The sequence below is a fragment of the Jaculus jaculus genome, chromosome 6 (assembly GCF_020740685.1).
Source record: "Jaculus jaculus isolate mJacJac1 chromosome 6, mJacJac1.mat.Y.cur, whole genome shotgun sequence".
In the NCBI taxonomy this organism is placed as follows: Eukaryota; Metazoa; Chordata; class Mammalia; order Rodentia; family Dipodidae; genus Jaculus; species Jaculus jaculus.
The window spans coordinates 122,886,103-122,902,868 of record NC_059107.1 but is presented as its reverse complement, the minus strand read 5'-3'; the positions used below and the strand labels follow the sequence as shown (position 1 = coordinate 122,902,868).

The window sequence follows — 16,766 nt, the reverse complement described above, 5'->3', positions numbered from 1 at the left end:
GATAAAACTGCAGTTAGAAGAATCAATAATCAGTGTGGACTCACCAGATAAGCCACCCACATCCATCTTCTTCAGGTTCTTAGCCTCCAGAATGACAACGGTCAGTTTACCAGCAGTCGGAACATAACGGAGGGAGAAGCAGATGTCACCCAGTTTCTCTTGCTATGAAAGCCAATACAAAGGTATTAGTAAGATTTGAATAAAGGTGAATACTTTATAATATACACTAGTTTCATCAAGAAATTATGGCAATTTGTATTTAATTTTTTATATATTTGAAGAGAGAGAGAGAATATGGGCATGCCAGGGCTTTCAGCTATTGTAAACAAACTCCAGAAGCATGTGCCACCTGTGCATCTGGTTTAAATGGGTCCTGGGGAATTGAACCTGGGTCTGTTGGCTTTGTAGACATGTACCTTAATTGCTAAGCCATCTCCAGCCCCTGGATAATTGTTTTTGTTAGAATCAGCCCACCTCAATTTTTGTCTTTTCCCATTTTAAATAGGATTATGTATAATAGTCTATATCTAAGGTTTTAGGGAAATAGACTTACTTTTTTTTTTTTTTTGGTTTTTCGAGGTACAGTCGTCTCACTCTAGTTCAGGCTGACCTGGAATTCATGAGGAAGTCTCAGGGTGGCCTTGAACTCATGGCAATTCTCCTATCTCTGCTTCCCGAATGCTGGGATTAAAGACATGTTGTACCACACCTGGCTAGATTTACATTTTTATCCTGCTAAATTCTACTTATTGATGAAAAATTCTGAATTTATGATAGCTCAAATGGACTCAAGTATAACTTTTTGTACTTTTAGTCTGATTTACTTTAAATGAAGTCTGACTTACCCAAATATTTGTAAAAATCAAAATAGCAGGCTGGACAATTAAAACATACACTGCTGAGTGCCTCATAGTTCCTTATGCTATTTCTTTAGTATCATATTTTTATGTCCAAAGTCCATTCATGAATTCTGTAATGTGGTAGTTTTGAGCAATTAAGCCAGAGTATAAAATGATGATAGTTCATAAAATTTGTCTCTTCCAGAAAGGATTCCTGCCAACTGTCCTGTCTTAACTGAGAGTCTAGGATTAAATACTATTTTGTAGGATTGCTAGCAAATAAGCGTGTTGTTAGCATGAGTACAATTTGTTCTCATGTGTGCATGTGTATGTGTGTATAAATATGTGTGTGTTTGAGAGAGGAAGGGGGGAATAGATAGAGGGAGGGAAGGATAAAAAAGAAGAAAAAGGAGGAAGAGGAAGAGAACATGAAGAAGGGAGAGGAAGAGAAGGAAGATGAGAAAGAGGAGGAGGAGAGCCACTGTTGCATGGCCTATCTGACCTAGGGAATTAGGGATCTGGCAAATCAAAGTTAGTTTCTTAGTTTTGCTTCACAAAATGCAAATTTGGATTCTTTTTTAAAAATTTTAATTTATTTATTTGCAAGGAGAGAGAGAGAGGAGAGAGAGAAACAGACACAGAGAGAATGGGCGTGCCAGGGCCTCTAACACTGCAAATGAACTCCTGATAAATGTGCCCCTTGTGCATTTCACTTATGTGGGTCCTGGGGAATTGAACCTGAATCCTTTAGCTTCATAGGCAAATACCTTAACCACTAATCCATATCTCTAGCACCAAATTTGGATTCTAAAGAGGACAATGTTTGTGACAAGCTTCTGCAAATAGTCCTTTAACATACGAATGAGGTACAGAAACTCATCTAAAACTTCTGGAATACTCTTTTGACTGTATTTGCCCTAATTGGTAGCTTGGCATATGTGCTTAAGCAGCGAGACACTCCAATGTGGAAATAACTATCTAGATGTAAGTTAGCAGTGTAAGGAAAGGTAACTCCCTTTTGAGGAGCACTCATTATATCATTCTTTCAAAAAAGAAAGGGTAGAATTGATGTATAGGTGAGTTGCAAAGAGGGAGGGTCGGCAAGAGCACTACTGGGTCTCTCTCTGTAAGTAATGCCTCTATTGGAAAGAACATCACATACATTTATGGCCCAACTCCATCATTTTTTTTTCTTTGAGATAAGATCTCACTTTAACTCAGACTGACCTGGAATTCATTATGTAGTCTCAGTCTGGCCTTTACCTTGACCTTGCAGCAATCCTCCTACCTCAGCCTCCCGAGTACTGGGATTAAAGGCCTGTGCCACCACACCTAATCTAATGTTATCATTTCTGTAGTCCCCCTATAGCATCTTGTCACACTCCCTTATGTTACTAAGAACTTTGTTTTTGTAATATTGTGCACATGTCTAAATTCTTCCACATGACTGTGTCCTCCTTGAAGGCAGGATCCTTGCCTCGTTATTGCCTTTCTCATCTTTGCAAACTGTAAATAATTGGACACTTTATATAACATCCTGCTTGGAGTTACAGAGGCCATGGCTCCTTCTATTACTACTGCTAATCCAGAATTTCTTGCAATGAGTCAGTCTCCTTATGTGCCTATTCACCCCTAGCAGCTAATTTGCACATCAGAAGAGTTAGTGGAATACATTACTCTTCACAGTCTCTGAAAACATAGAGTGGGAGTTAGTATCATGGAAATTAATGCAAAATATGGACAAATTTTTCTGAACCTTATGAGTCAAGAGAAATGTAAATTAACAAAATTTCTGTTAAGAATGCTCATAAGAAGAGCACTGTTTGTTCTCCATGATCTCTTTGGGAAGCTCGTTGTGCTCAGGGCCAGGCCACGTCACCATTCCTCAGGCAGGCCAAAGGTGACCAAGCTGTCCTACATCCCAAGTCCCCCCCATGGTGAGTAATTTAGGGTGCTAAAGTAATCACTTCCTTAAATACTCATTTCTTTTTTCCTTTTAAACATTTTCCCTCTATATCATAACTTCAAAATTTTAGGGGACTCCACATATCACAATTGATTTAAACCAAGAGACCTCACACCATTCTCTTTCCCTCCAGGATCATTTCATTTTTAAGTGTTAAGCCATACAAAGAACTTTAAAGATCCTATAGAATATTCAGCTTCAAAAGCAAGCTTAAACCCCTGGTTCATGAAGAGGAAACATGTGAGGGTACCTGTGATTTTGAATTTATGGGACAGAGAAGACTGAGTATTTAAAACAAAATGGAGTTGGATATTTTGGGAAAAAATAAACATGGTGAAATGCTTATTTGGGAGCTGGAGAGATGGCTTAGTGGTTAAGGCATTTGCTTGCAAAGCCAAAGGACCCCATTTCAATTCTCCAGGATGCTTGTAAGCCAGGGGGTGCATGTGTCTGGAGTTCGTTTGCAGTAGCTGGAGGCCCTGGTGTTTGACTTTAAACATTTGCCTCTCCAATGTTCTAAAACCAAAAGTTTTCTAAATTATAACAAAAGGTTTCTCTGAGTTAATGGTGGTTGCAACAAAGTGTTTCTTCTAACAAAAGAAGACCCCTGTGTGGTTTGAATATGAAGTACTCTCTGACATTCATGCATTAAAGATTTGATCCTGCTGGTGGATCCAGCCATGGAGAGGTGGATGGATCATGAGGGCTCTGACCTACACAATAGGTCCATCTATTGATGGCTTCATAATTTGATGGCATTATTAAACAGTGGTAGGAGCTAGAAATAGGGCTTGGTTGGAAGAAGTAGGTCACTGAGGGGATTGTCTTTCATCCCCTCCTCTCTCTCTGCATTTTGTCCTCCGTGGGGTAAGCAAACTTCTCTGCCATGTGCTCCTGCCACCACGATGCTCTGCCTTACTCCAGCTTAAAATTAGTGGAGCTGGTGCACTATGGACTGAAGACTTTGAAACTGTGAGCTGAACTAAATCCTTCCTCTTTTAAATTTAATTTTTATTTTCTGGTATTTTGTCACAGCAATGACAAGTGACTAATGCCTAAGTCTCATCTCATCTTATAGATTATTCACAATTATGTCTAATTTTTGCTACACAACCTGTGAAGTAGTTCTGTTATGTCCATTTTATAAGGAAAGATGAGTCAGGGTTATAGAGGTTATGTAAGTAGTCTCAGTGATACAATGTCATTTTTTAAACTACCACACACCCATGTGAGATGATATTAGCCATTAGTCCAATTGACAATCTACTTGGATAGTTCACAGACACTTCCAATTCATTATGTCTGTAAGTTGTGGTTCAACACAAGTCCTTTTCTTAACTATTCTCCTTTCTGTTTCTAGTGGCCAACTCCATCTCTGTTTTCCTTTATTCCTTTAATGAGTCCTGACATCGTTCCTTTCTGTAAATGTATATCACATTGTATTGTTTTCAACAGCATTATGTCCTTGATCTTAACCGCCTTAACCTCTAGTATGCCATTTGCCATCACCCCAACTAACATCACCTTCCTCCCCCTACACCATGATCATGACCACCACCACCTTCCTCACCTGCACCTTATGCTCACCATTAGTCCCACCATGTTTGAGATCTCAAGCACTAACCATGTTTGTCATATTTTTTTAGATGAAAAGACCCTTTAGATTTTCTGAAATTCAACACAGGATGCATACAAATACCAAGCTAATGTTTGAAAGGTTCAATCTCTTCTTCACTTTTAATCTCTGTACTTTTCCTCTTCTCTAACTCTCTAAGTCTTTTCCTTCCAATTTATTGCTCTCTAAATGTTCAGAATACATTATGAATATGACTCCCTCTCCAAATTTACAAACATGTCACCCTGAAACATTTGCTCAAGACTTCCAGGAGAATCTCTCAACCACAGGTAAACCATGATTATTGCAACCTTACATCCATGTTAGCATTCAGGGTACTCTCTGGAACAGCCTTCTAATAGGTCCTTCGCATGCATCCTTGTTCCTTTCCCATCTTTTCCTCATGGCAAATGTAATGAAGCTTTTAAATAAGAATGTGATCATGGGACAATTTTTGTCAAAGGACTTGAACTTCTTTCCATTTCACTTAGGATGCCATTTGTTCTTTAGAGTATAAGGCCTTATATGATTGGACATGTCCATCTCCTAATTTATTTTAACCTCATTTCCTTTCCTCAAACATTTGACATGTACTTCCTCAATGGGGACTTTTTAAAGTTATTTAAAGATTTTTAATATATTTATTTGCAAGGGTGGGAGAGAGAGAAAGGAGGAGAATGGGCATGGCAGGGCCTTTAGCTATTGAAAATGAACTCTGGATGCTTATGCCACTTTTTGCATCTGGTTTTACATGGGTGCTGGTAAATTGAACCTGGATCATTAGGCTTTGCAGGCAAGTATCCTAACAGCTGAGCCATCTCTCAGCTCTCAATAGGGACTTTTTTACTTACTCCTCATCCTGCTCTTCTCTCAGATATCGTTATGAGTCATTCCACTGGTTGCTTCAACTTTCTGGTCCTGTGCGACCTCCTTGGGGAGCTAGTCTATGGAAACCCATCTTGCATTAGTCTGAGACATTCCACCTATCTTCTTGTGCTGCTTCTTTTATGTCTTAGCATGTGTCTTCCCTTGACATTCTGTGATGCTTCTTTAGTGTTCCTCCACTAGAACCGCAGGGCCATAAGAGAAGGAAAGTGTGTTCCCACTGGTGTGCTCTTGACATTAGAATCATGTCTTATGAAGAGCTGTCTATAGGCCTGTTGAATGGATTTGCACATCTCCTGCAATTGAATGTGGTCAGATTGGTATTTTCTTTTGTCACAAGTTCGGTTCATTGGAGAAGCTGACTAGCAGAGATTTGCACATAGGATACTGGGGTGTATTGCTGGACCAGCTCTCTGGCAGAGAAAGTGCACAAGTAAAACTCAGGCTGTGATGTAGTCATATCACATGCCTTGGTGAATCTTATGGGGAGTCCAAGCCAGGATGGTTCTTCAGATATATTATATACGGGGAAACAGCTATGAGACTATCATCCAGAAGCTCTTGAGAATTGGATGTGGGCTGCCCCCATGGTTGGGTAAGGGTTTCTACTGAAAGTGATGCCAATAAGAGGTAGGTGGGTTATGGGTTATGAGCCATAATCACCCTTAACATCCGGGACAATAACTGCTTTGGTCAGAATGGCACAAAGATTGGGAGTTCATTTCAGCAATAACTACCTATGTAGAACTTGATTCCTTCCCACCCTCAAGACTTTTGCTCAGGCCTTTATTTTTCTTCTGCCTAATGAAATTCCTGCTAACCATTAACTCTTGTCCAAGTTCCATATTTTTAATGTAGTGCCTCCTTAAACATGGATATCTGCTAAACATTTCTTTCTGCCCAGTTGTATGGTGCCAGAGCTTTTTTTTCTTTTCTTATTTACTGTGCATATGTGAGTTCAGCTTGTCTTACACCGAAGAAGAGCAGGGTTTATTCCTTCTACTACCTTTCTATGGCTAGCTCCAGGAACATAATTGTGATTCTAAGTAATTATGGGCTGGCTGCATTGAAATGAGAGCTTTGTCAGTCACTGGCTTTCTAAACAGCACTGATGCTCCTATCTTATCAACTCCAGTTTAATCAACAAGTCCACAAATGGATTTATTTGGAGCTTCTTCTTTGTACCTTGTACTATGAGCACTGCCACATTAATCCTTTCATAAAGCTAGAAACAAAACATTTCTCTGAGTATAGCTTTTATAAGATAATCTCAAGGCCCTGCAGAGTTACAGCTGACAGATGAGTGCTTTTGCTGGTATGATTATCTCATGAAGGGGCCTCATTACTATTAGAAATTTCAGCTTTATGTATAATTTATTTTAGTCAATTGCCTTGATCACTAAGTGGAAACTGGCAGTTAGTGTTAGAAAGTTCCAACTGTGAGATTCAGAGAAACTAACCTGTTCCTTTAGAATATGGAGCTGACAATCAGAAGGGACTTTTGTTCTGAGCAGCTTGATAATTTCATTATTTTTTTTAAGCTACCACTGAATAGAGCAGACATAAATTAATGACTCTATAGACAACCACAGCAATACTTTTCCTTTAAAAATATTTTATTTTTTTAAGTTAGTGACTTTCCTTTTTGAGAAGCATTATAGATATTAAAACAAAGGTCATCTCTACTGGGTAAAAAGGCTCAATATAGAGTGAAATTTTTAAATGGTATTTTCTATAGGAACAGCCATCATTTTCTATTTGAAAGGAAGGGGCCTTTGCAAATAGGGCTAAGTTCACACACTTGTTGGAAACACTTTGGCTTTGAGTGAGTTTTAAAAAGGTACCTAAAATGACTTGCTGCTATGACATTTTAAAAGGACATATTCTATTTCTGTTAATTGTAAGAACATTTCTCTATGTGATTTAATTGGCAATTGAATCTCTGATGAGGTGTATTTAGAGGTGAAAAACAAATGGAAGTCTAACTGCTCACAATGGAAATTCAGATCATTTGCATGTCATCTATTTGTAAAAATCCTAAAGTGTTCTCTTAAGGACAATGGAGATAATAGACACTATTAGAGGGTAGATAATAAGAGAGAATGGCTGGCTTTAAATATATTCTTTGGGTGGTAGTATTTTTTCCAAGTTCATGTTATTTCCCCAACTTGCTCATATCCCTGAAGTATCTGCCAAATCGGTATTTACAACTAATGGACCAGATGGTCACAGTGTGAAATGTTGTGATGAAATGTACCCAGTACAAAGACCAAATATGGTCCAGTGCATAAATGTACAGTAAATTGTTCAGGTGAGTGAGACAGTCTCTTATGCCCTTGAATGCTTATTTTGTGGTGACATTATTATAATTATTTGTATTATTTCAATTTATTTTTCATTAAAAATAATTATTAAATTTTCCCATAGACTTCCAACCTGCAGTCTGGTCTCTATGGATACCTGAATGAGTAACTGTACCACAGAAGTAGTAGAAATGCTATGGGAAGAAAGCACTGAAACACCAAAGATTCTAGTGACAGTTTTAAGGAGAGAAGGAGACTTTGGAGATTTCCCTCCTGAGAAATCATTATCAGTTCATCCAAACCATCTCAAATGCATGCAGTTTTTTGAAAATCAATGTGCTTCCCATGCAAATGTAGCTTTAAGACAAATCTTCTGGTGTTTCAACTAACTAAACTTGTATATATGGAGAAGGGAGGATGGTGACATGTAAGTGTCCAAAAAGTGCCATTAACTGTGCCAACATATGAATATTTAGTAAGAAAGAGACAAGATGACCTCATGTAGAATAGGACAAAAGTGTTCTAAGCACAGGGATGCACATCTAGAGTCCTTGGCCCCTTTAGCAGTTTAAAACATGCTGTTTCTGGCAGCGTGAAATTAATGTGATTTACTTATGAATATATTTGTACTTTATGATACAGATTTCCTCATGATATCTTTTAAAAATATTTACTTATTTGCAAGCAGAGAGAGATAGAAAGAAGAGGGACACACACACACATACACACACACGCGGAGAGAGAGAAAAAGAGAGAGAGAGAGAGAGAGAGAGAGAGGGAGGGAGGGAGGGAGGGGGAGAGAGAGAGAGAGAGAGAGAGAGAGGTAGAGAAGAGAGAACGAATGGGTATGTCAGGGCCTCTAGTCACTGTAACTGAACTCCAGATGTATGTGCCACTTTGTGCATCTGGCTTTATATGGGTACTAGGGAATTGAACCCAGGTTATCAGGCTTTGTATGCAAGTGCCTTAAGTGCTGAGCCATTTCTCCATCCAGATATCTTTATTAAAAAAAAAAATTGTAAGGAGAGGGAGAGAGAGACAGAGAGACAGAATGAATGGGCATAGCAGGGCCTTTTACTAATACAAATGAACTCCTGATATATGCATCATTTTGAGCATCTGATTTTATGTGGTTATTGGGGAATTGAACTTGGCTTGCCAAGCTCTGCAAGCAAGTATGCTTAACCATTGAGCAATCTCCCCAGCCCTACTTATAATATCTTTATATTTTGACTAAGAGGTACACTTAGTCCCATTGGAAATAGTAGAAAAGATATTTGGTGATTCTAATAAGGATGGACAAAAATCATCAAAATGTCTACGAAAAGTAAGTATACTAGAAAGCAGTGGAAAGAGCAAGTATGGACATTAGTTTGTGACTCACTGAATCAGCTTCTCCTCTATTCTCAGCACTGCTCTAGACACTGTATTTGACATAGGGTCTTGTTTATTGCTGGGTCTTTCCTGCTTTCTGGCTCGTGGGCTTTAGAGAATTTTCTTGCCTCCACCTCTCATCTTGCTAGAGGTGCACCGTGATTGTAGATGTGTTCTACTGTGTCTGTCCTTATAAGGTTGCAGGGATCTGAACTCAGGTCGTCACTCTTATATGAAAGCACTTTATACCCACTGAGCAACATTTCCAGCCCCTCAATATTTACTTTTATCTCACCATTTATTGTATTTGATTGTTATGTTTTATGAGACATAATATGTTGGCAAAGCATAATCTGTACATCATTTATATGTAGGTGCAGTTATGTGGTAAATATCCAGCAAAGTTTTTACTAGAAGAGAACAAAATATACTTTGAAATCTCTGCTCTCACTTGAACCTATGCTTGGAAGACACCTCAGTGGCTGGCAAGACTTTGAAGTTAGAAAACACAGGTTCAGTTTACAGGTCTTTAATGTCTACAGGGCTTTAATGTCTAAGCATTGGGCAAATCACCCCTTTCTAATCTCACTTCCCCCAACTAAAAAGGCAAAATAGTCATTTCTTTCACTGTAATTCTGTGAGCTAGTGTGTGTGAAGTAGCTAGAATGGTCTCTAGAGCATAAATATGAACACTTGATAGAATTTTAATTTTACTGTATATGTGTGAGTCCTGGCCCCTTTGTGAGTGCAGGTGTGTTCACATGTGTGGAGGTCAGAGGACAACTTTGGATGTTATTCTTTAGGTGTTGTCCTAACGTGGAACTTGCTAAGTAGGCAAGATTGATGGCCAGTGAGCCCCAGTTTCTCACCTTGTCTTCACCTTTCCAGAACTGGAATTACAAGTGTGCACCACCATGCCTGGATTTTTTATGTGGGTTCTGGGGATCCAACTCAGGTTCTGTCACTTGCAAGATGAGTAATTTACCAACTGAGCTACCTCATGAGCCCAAGTGCTTAATACTGTAAAGAAAGAAAACGTCCTAGTCCACCCAGGCTCTCCTCTAGATAATGTCTAGTCTACCCAGGCTCTTCTCTAGATAATGTTCATTGTCTATTTCTGTGCCTCTCTAGCTAAAGTTTTCAAGGGAGTTGACTGTACTATCCCTATTTCTTAATGTTCGGTGGTTTCTTTCTCCATCCTTTTATTCAAATTGCTGCTGCTGAGTTTTCAAATAGCAACCATGGAATCATAGGTAATTTTTTTTTCAGGTCTCATTACCCATAAACTTTTGTCAGAAATTACACTTCTTTCCATTTCTTGGATTTGGTAATGCAATGCTCTCTTGTCTCTCTAGCCAGCCGTTCTGGTTTTCTCTCCTCAAAGCTTAGTTTTAAACCAGATTTTGTCAGTTATGAAACAAAGTGCAAACTTATATATGCAGTTGAAATCTTTTATCTAAGCCACAGATTTATATATCCAACTGTCTACTTGTCATTCAATATTTGTAAGCATCTTAGATTTAGTGCAAATGTCTGAAGTTTTGATCAGATATTTCCATTGCATTAGAGATCACAAAACCTGGTTCATTCTATTTCAATGAACATACCAACACCCATCTGCTCAAGTTGGAAAATTGGACATTATCATTGATCATTGACTTCTTTTGAGATCTGATTTTACCTGCTAAATTGCTACCCACATCTCTTCACCCCTTTACACTCTCTCAATTGTTGCCTGTAAATTTACTGCTGGAATACAGTTGACAGTGTCATCTTTTAAATAACAAGTCTACTTAAAATTCTGAAGCAGGTCTCATCTCCCTTGGGTTGAAGACTCAAGTCCTGACCATCAGTTATAATATTCCTCAAGTTCTAGTTCCTGCTTCCTCCCCAATCTCATCTCATGTCACTTCTCCCTCTGTGTAACAGTCAAGGGGAAGCCTGGCTCATCTCCTTAAATATTCCTGTCACCAGTAATCTTGGAGTCATCACATAAACTGTTCCTTTTGCTTGACACATTCTGCCCTCTTGCCACTCTTGGCTTTTGCTCATCTTACAGACTTCAAAATTTGTTTATTTAGAGAAACCTTACCTGACTCACTGGACTACATTGGCTGTTCTTGTGTTCTTTGAAAATACAATTAGTTTCTAATCACATGTTTATTTGTGTAATTGTTGTGTGGTATTTACTTCCATGTATTTGGTCATCTTTAGAGAATACCCTTTTATCTATATGCATAGTATTCACATTTAGAAGATGACTTGCACATACTGATAGTTATGTTTGTTGAGTGCTCACCTCTGGCAGAGATGGCTTATTGTTTATCAAACCTACTTTTCTTCTTAGATACTCAGCTAGACTACATCTTACAGAGTTTCTAGTAGTCAGATAGGGTCTTGTGACCCTATCTGTGAATGGAATGATGGACATTTCATATAGAACCAACCTTCAGAACTGCTATGTATCTTTTCTATATGTGAAAATGACATCTGAAGTGGCCTTGGGAGCTACCTGGTGAGGTGTAACCCAAGATTCAATAAAGCAGAGCCTGGCCTACCTTAGGACATATATGTCCTCTGTAACAAAAAGGAGATAGCTTTGTCTTTTGCTGAGCCATTTTATATTTTTTAGGTCTACTGTGAATTTATGGCTGGTACCTATCCTGATCAACCTCTCTCTCTTTGTCTCTCTTTTGAGATAGAGTATCATGTAGCCCAGGCTTCCCTCAAACATGCTATGTAATTGATACTCAGACATAATACCAATAAGTGAATGAATTCTAAAAAATGTTGTCAGAAGTATTATTAGTGACTCATTTATCATTTAGCATGTAAAAATAACTAGTATTTGGCCAAGAAGGTGACTATACCCATAAAAATGTCTCTTAATCAACTATGCTTGTTTCCTTCAATATGTGCTGCTTTAAATCTTGATTGGAGAAATAAAAAAAAATTTATACAGATGGTAGTGAAAACTGGCGCAAACCAAGATCCAGAAATACTACAGAAAAGATACCAAGCTGTCTGGCATGACATGAGCCACCTCTGGTACATGTGCCAGGGCCCAGAAGGCATTGCAGAGGGAGTGGTGGTTTAAACATTAGTGCTGCTCTCCCTGCTGACCTGACAACCAGCTTCAGAGAGATGGAGATAGAGGTTTCAGGGAGCTTAACACTAAAGTAGACTTATAACACACCTGCCAAGGCCCAGGGAACTTTGTAGGAGAGGTATTAGAAATATTGTAAGAGCCACAGAGTGGAAAGGGGTATCTTGAGGCACTGACCCTCCCCTCCCAGAAGCTAAGTGATGCATTCACAGCCCCATGGTCAATACCAAAAGCCCTACAGAAGAGGGCCCTCAGTGGAATGGGGGTGGGGCAGAGGTGGGTATAAGAAGATAACATGAGGGGAATGGGACTACTGCAATTTTTTCATATATTAAAGTTCATAATTAATAAAATACTCTTTTAATTTTAAAAAAATAGTAAAAGTTTAGTCTTTATGTCTCATTAATCTAGCTTCTAAGCCCATTCTTGTAGTTCCATCATGGTGCAAAGTACTGACAAATGTTGATTAGAACTTGTACTTGTTCTTATTCTGTGTTGGAGTGATCAACCAACTGAGCAAAAATTTAGCAGTCCTAAGAGCCCTCATGGACTTATGTATTAGGAAGGGCCACTGTAGAAAGAGCAGAAATGTTTATTGTTCAAATCACAAGTGAGGGGCAGGGGTAATCTTAAACACTCTTATCAAAAGATCCCATATATAAGTGGGCACTAAGTTGTAGTTAGGTGGGACTAAGAAGTTCTGGTGTGATTAATACTGCCTAGCATGATGTTTATAGATAATGATAATTTTTTTTTATTAAAGCTTGTAGAAAGGATTTTTGAAAGTTTTACATGAATAAAGCTAAATGTTTCAGGAACTAGATATGCTTATCCTTATTTAAACACAACTTAAACAGACTGAAATATCATAGCCCCTCATAAATATGCAATTTTTATATTTTTAAGAAAATAGTAGAGCCGGGTGCAGTGGTGCACGCCTTTAATCCCAGCACTTGGGAGGCAGACGTAGGAGGATTGCCGTGAGTTCAAGGCCACCCTGAGACTCCTTAGTGAATTCCAGATCAGCCTGGAATAGAGTGAAACCCTACCTTGAAAAAAAAAAAAAGATAAAAAGAAAAAAAGAAAATAGTAACTATTTGTGGACATATACACACACTGGCATCCTATTCAGCTTTTAAAAAGAGGGGAATCCTATTGTTTGTAACAACATGGGTGTACTTGGAGGTCATAATATCAAGTGAAATAAGCCAGGAACAGAAGATGAATGCTTCAAGGTCTCACTGAAAATGTTGAACTCATCGAAGCAGGGACTTGGACTGTGGTGAGCAGGGATTGGGATGTAAGAGGGAGATGTTGCTCAGCGTACAAGGCTTTGGACGGCATGCATAGACTTTGGAGATCTACTGTGCAGTTTGGTGGTGTAGCATCCACAAGGAGCTGTTAAAAGTTGTTCAAAGTAGGTCTTTTCTCACCATAAAAAGATAAACATATGAGGCGTCAGATATATTATTTTGATTTAATTACTTCACAATGTTTATATATCTCAAATTATCCCATTACATATCATAAACATATAGTTTTCTCAATTATACCTTAAGCTAAGAAAAATAAATTTAAAAAGATTCTTCATGCTGTGGTATGCTGGGATCCTTAAAATCTTACCACTTATTCCCCTTAGCTAAAACTTTAGATCCTCTTATTTTAATAAAAAGTATTTAATATTATTTATTTGTGAGGAGGGAGAGGAAGTGAATACTAGGGCTTCCTGCTGCTTCAGACTCTAGATGTATGCACTACTTTGTGCATCTGGCTTTACATGGGTATTGAAGAATCAAACCCAGGCAAGAAGGCTTTGCAAGCAAGCACCTTTAGCTGCTGACCCTTCTCTCCAGCACTAGATCTCTTTTTAACAATAATGTAATAAGTAAACACCCCTTTGTTCCTAGTGAGTGACACTGATACTCAGCGTGATATTAAGTTTTAGTTGACAGTCCTCTGAGTTTTGAAAGATTTATCCGGCTGAGTAAAAATGGACAAGAATGTAGGTGTGGTTCCATATCTTGGGTTGCTAATTTTGTTGGTAAAAGATGGAGTGGGAATTCAAGTCGATGGCAGTTACCTATAGATCTTGAAAAGGGCTGGAAATAATGAACAGCTTGAGGAATGTGCTCTAGACACTTACCATGTTGATTTGTCCCTGTGACATTCTCTCTGTGTCAATCACATGTCCTTGATTTTCTGAATCTAACTCAGTTTTAAATATTCTATTTTCTTTTTCAAACCTGACTTTGAAGCTCAGGGGTAAGGTATCTTCATCCAAATAGTGATGGGGATTATGTGAATCAGTGTTAGACTCTATTCAAATGGAAATGTAGAAACCAAGTAGCTTTGAAATATGAGAACACATCTTTGTAAATAACAGTGCAGATTTGACTAAGCAGCCATAGAGGATGCATTTGAAAGAAATATACCAGAAAGTGGACCAGGGACCTGGGGACATTCATGAAAAACAATGCCAAGTAATCCTTGAAAGGCACTGTAACCCTGAGAAGTGTTCTCTAGTGGCAGAGGCATGGCATATGTGCACGCTTACTGATAGAGTCAGGTTTACTATTTGTACCTCAGTGACAGCATGGATTTGTCTCTGAAGCCCCGTAGTTCTGTGACTGCATGTATAGGTGTATCATCGTGAACTTAGTGTGGCTCTAGGGGCTGAGATATGTGTTCAAATGGTGTATGTGCATGCTTGCTGACAGATTTACTATTCATACCACATTGATCACATGGCCCTGTCTCTGAAGCCCCGTAGTTTGTGACTGCACACATTTGTGCACCCTCCTAATTTCCTACAGATTACTGGGGAAAGGGACCATCATAGAGGAACTCAGAAGCTGTGATGCTGCTCTGTCCAAATGACACTTTTCCATTTTCAGTTCTGGTATGACAGAAACCAAGGACAAATGCAGGGTGTGGGTTGGGGAATGCAATGACCACCCAATTCTGAGGTGCCCTTCCTCTCCTTGTCAGGGAGGGATGGGGAAGTGAAAAGCGTGAAGGTCCAGGAGATCAGAGTTCTGCCACCAACCGCTCATGGGGACATGCTGAGATAATGCTTCTCCCACTGTTAAGATGGGTAATCCCACCTGGCTTTGTTAGACTTGAGGATGGTGAAGGCTCATTAGTGAGCCTAGGAGACCCTATATGGAGAAGAGAATGTGGTACAGACTAAAGCAAGTCATCATACAGCTAGTAAAGAGAAAGAGGAGATTTGGGGAGGTCAGAGGAGGCCACACCTGGCTTTCCCATTTCTACTTTGGCTGGGGTCTATCCATAGCAAATGAGAGCTTGACAGTTCTAGAGAAGATGGGGAGAGGTGACAAATTGGGGTTGGGGGAGGAAGGTACTAGGAAGATCTATAGGGAGAAGAAGAGCAAAGAAGGTGCTTGAGAAAGAATTAAGGGAACAAAAAGGTGCTGGTTTGTCTATAATCTTCCATTAAACAGAAGCCAGAAGGAAAAACAGATAAGGAGAGGCGACAGCTTGGGAATCAGGAGCAAAGCTGTGGGAGACTGTGCAGTGAGTTTTCTATGTGGAGTCTCTTCGTAAGGGAGGAGAGCTGCTGCCTCTTTAGGGACTGTGTGGTGGGACTGTAATTATTAGTTCAATTTAGAAGACCCCAGGGGACATATTTGCAGTCATTCAAATCCACAGGAAGAGAGTCTGATGTGGACCTCAGATGACAGAGAAAAAGGATATATTTTGCAGACTACATTGGAAAAAGAAGCAGGGGTGCTATAGTTATTTCTCCAAGTTAGTGGAAGCCAGAGAATGTCAGTTCACTTCAGAACTGGAAAAGAAATGGCATCTTATTGGCAAAGAAAACTGCATGATGATAAACAATAATAGTAGTTGAGTGCTTTAGTATATGATAGGGAAATGTAAATACACAATATAGAAAGCTGTTGAGATGAACGTGGATATTCTATGTTTAGTCCATCTATGTTTAGGTGCAGGCTCTGGGTATTGCTGGGACAGCCATGCATGCCCTTTGCATGTGTAGACAGACACATATTACAATGGCAGAAAGGACTTGGAGAAAAGTCTTAGTGGAAAGGCAGTGTGGGGGATTTTCTGAAGTGAAGATATGTGGCCCTACAAAAAGGTTACTATTGAATATTTTGGGGTAAAGGGAGCCATAGAAGAATGTTTTTCTTTGACTGGAGGAAAATATTAGGACTATTGGATGTTATTGAAGTTTATTTCAAAATCAATTTGCAGGTCAGCAGGAATTTAGATAAATTGGAAGAACTAGAATAAAAATGCCCATGGATGATTGTACTTCTAGAGAAAAAATGGTCAACCAAAAATCAAAAGGCTTGTGTTTGAAGTCCATGTAGGAATAAAGAAAGAATTGGAAATAAAGAGGAGTCCTCAAGAAACACCAGAAATACAAGAAAGGCAAAGAGGAAAAAAAAAAAAAAAGGCATTTTGCCTAAGTTTTAGAAAAAGGAATGAAAGAAATGTGAGGCAAGAAGGGTTGGATCACAGAAAGAAAAAGGATAGTTTCCAAGGCCATGGAGATATGGAGGGATGAATAAAATCAACCACAGCCACCAGAAAACACGCCTTGTGGTAAGATGATGACGTAGTGCGATAGACATAGAGTGTCAAGGCTGAGCAGCAGAACAAAGCCTTATGGTCAAGTACTTGCCAGAGC

At 39.0% G+C, this 16,766-nt stretch overlaps 1 protein-coding gene across 5 annotated transcripts in view; it reads right to left on the bottom strand.

Moving 5' to 3' along the window:
- Syt1 (synaptotagmin 1) overlaps nucleotides 1-16,766 on the bottom strand; it is a 572,391-nt gene that overhangs the window by 100,130 nt on the left and 455,495 nt on the right. For all 5 annotated transcript variants that reach the window (XM_045152837.1, XM_045152840.1, XM_045152838.1 and 2 more), the window contains one exon: nucleotides 45-162. In XM_045152837.1, coding sequence (XP_045008772.1) covers nucleotides 45-162 — 118 coding nt within the window. The remainder of the gene's footprint in view (nucleotides 1-44; nucleotides 163-16,766) is intronic.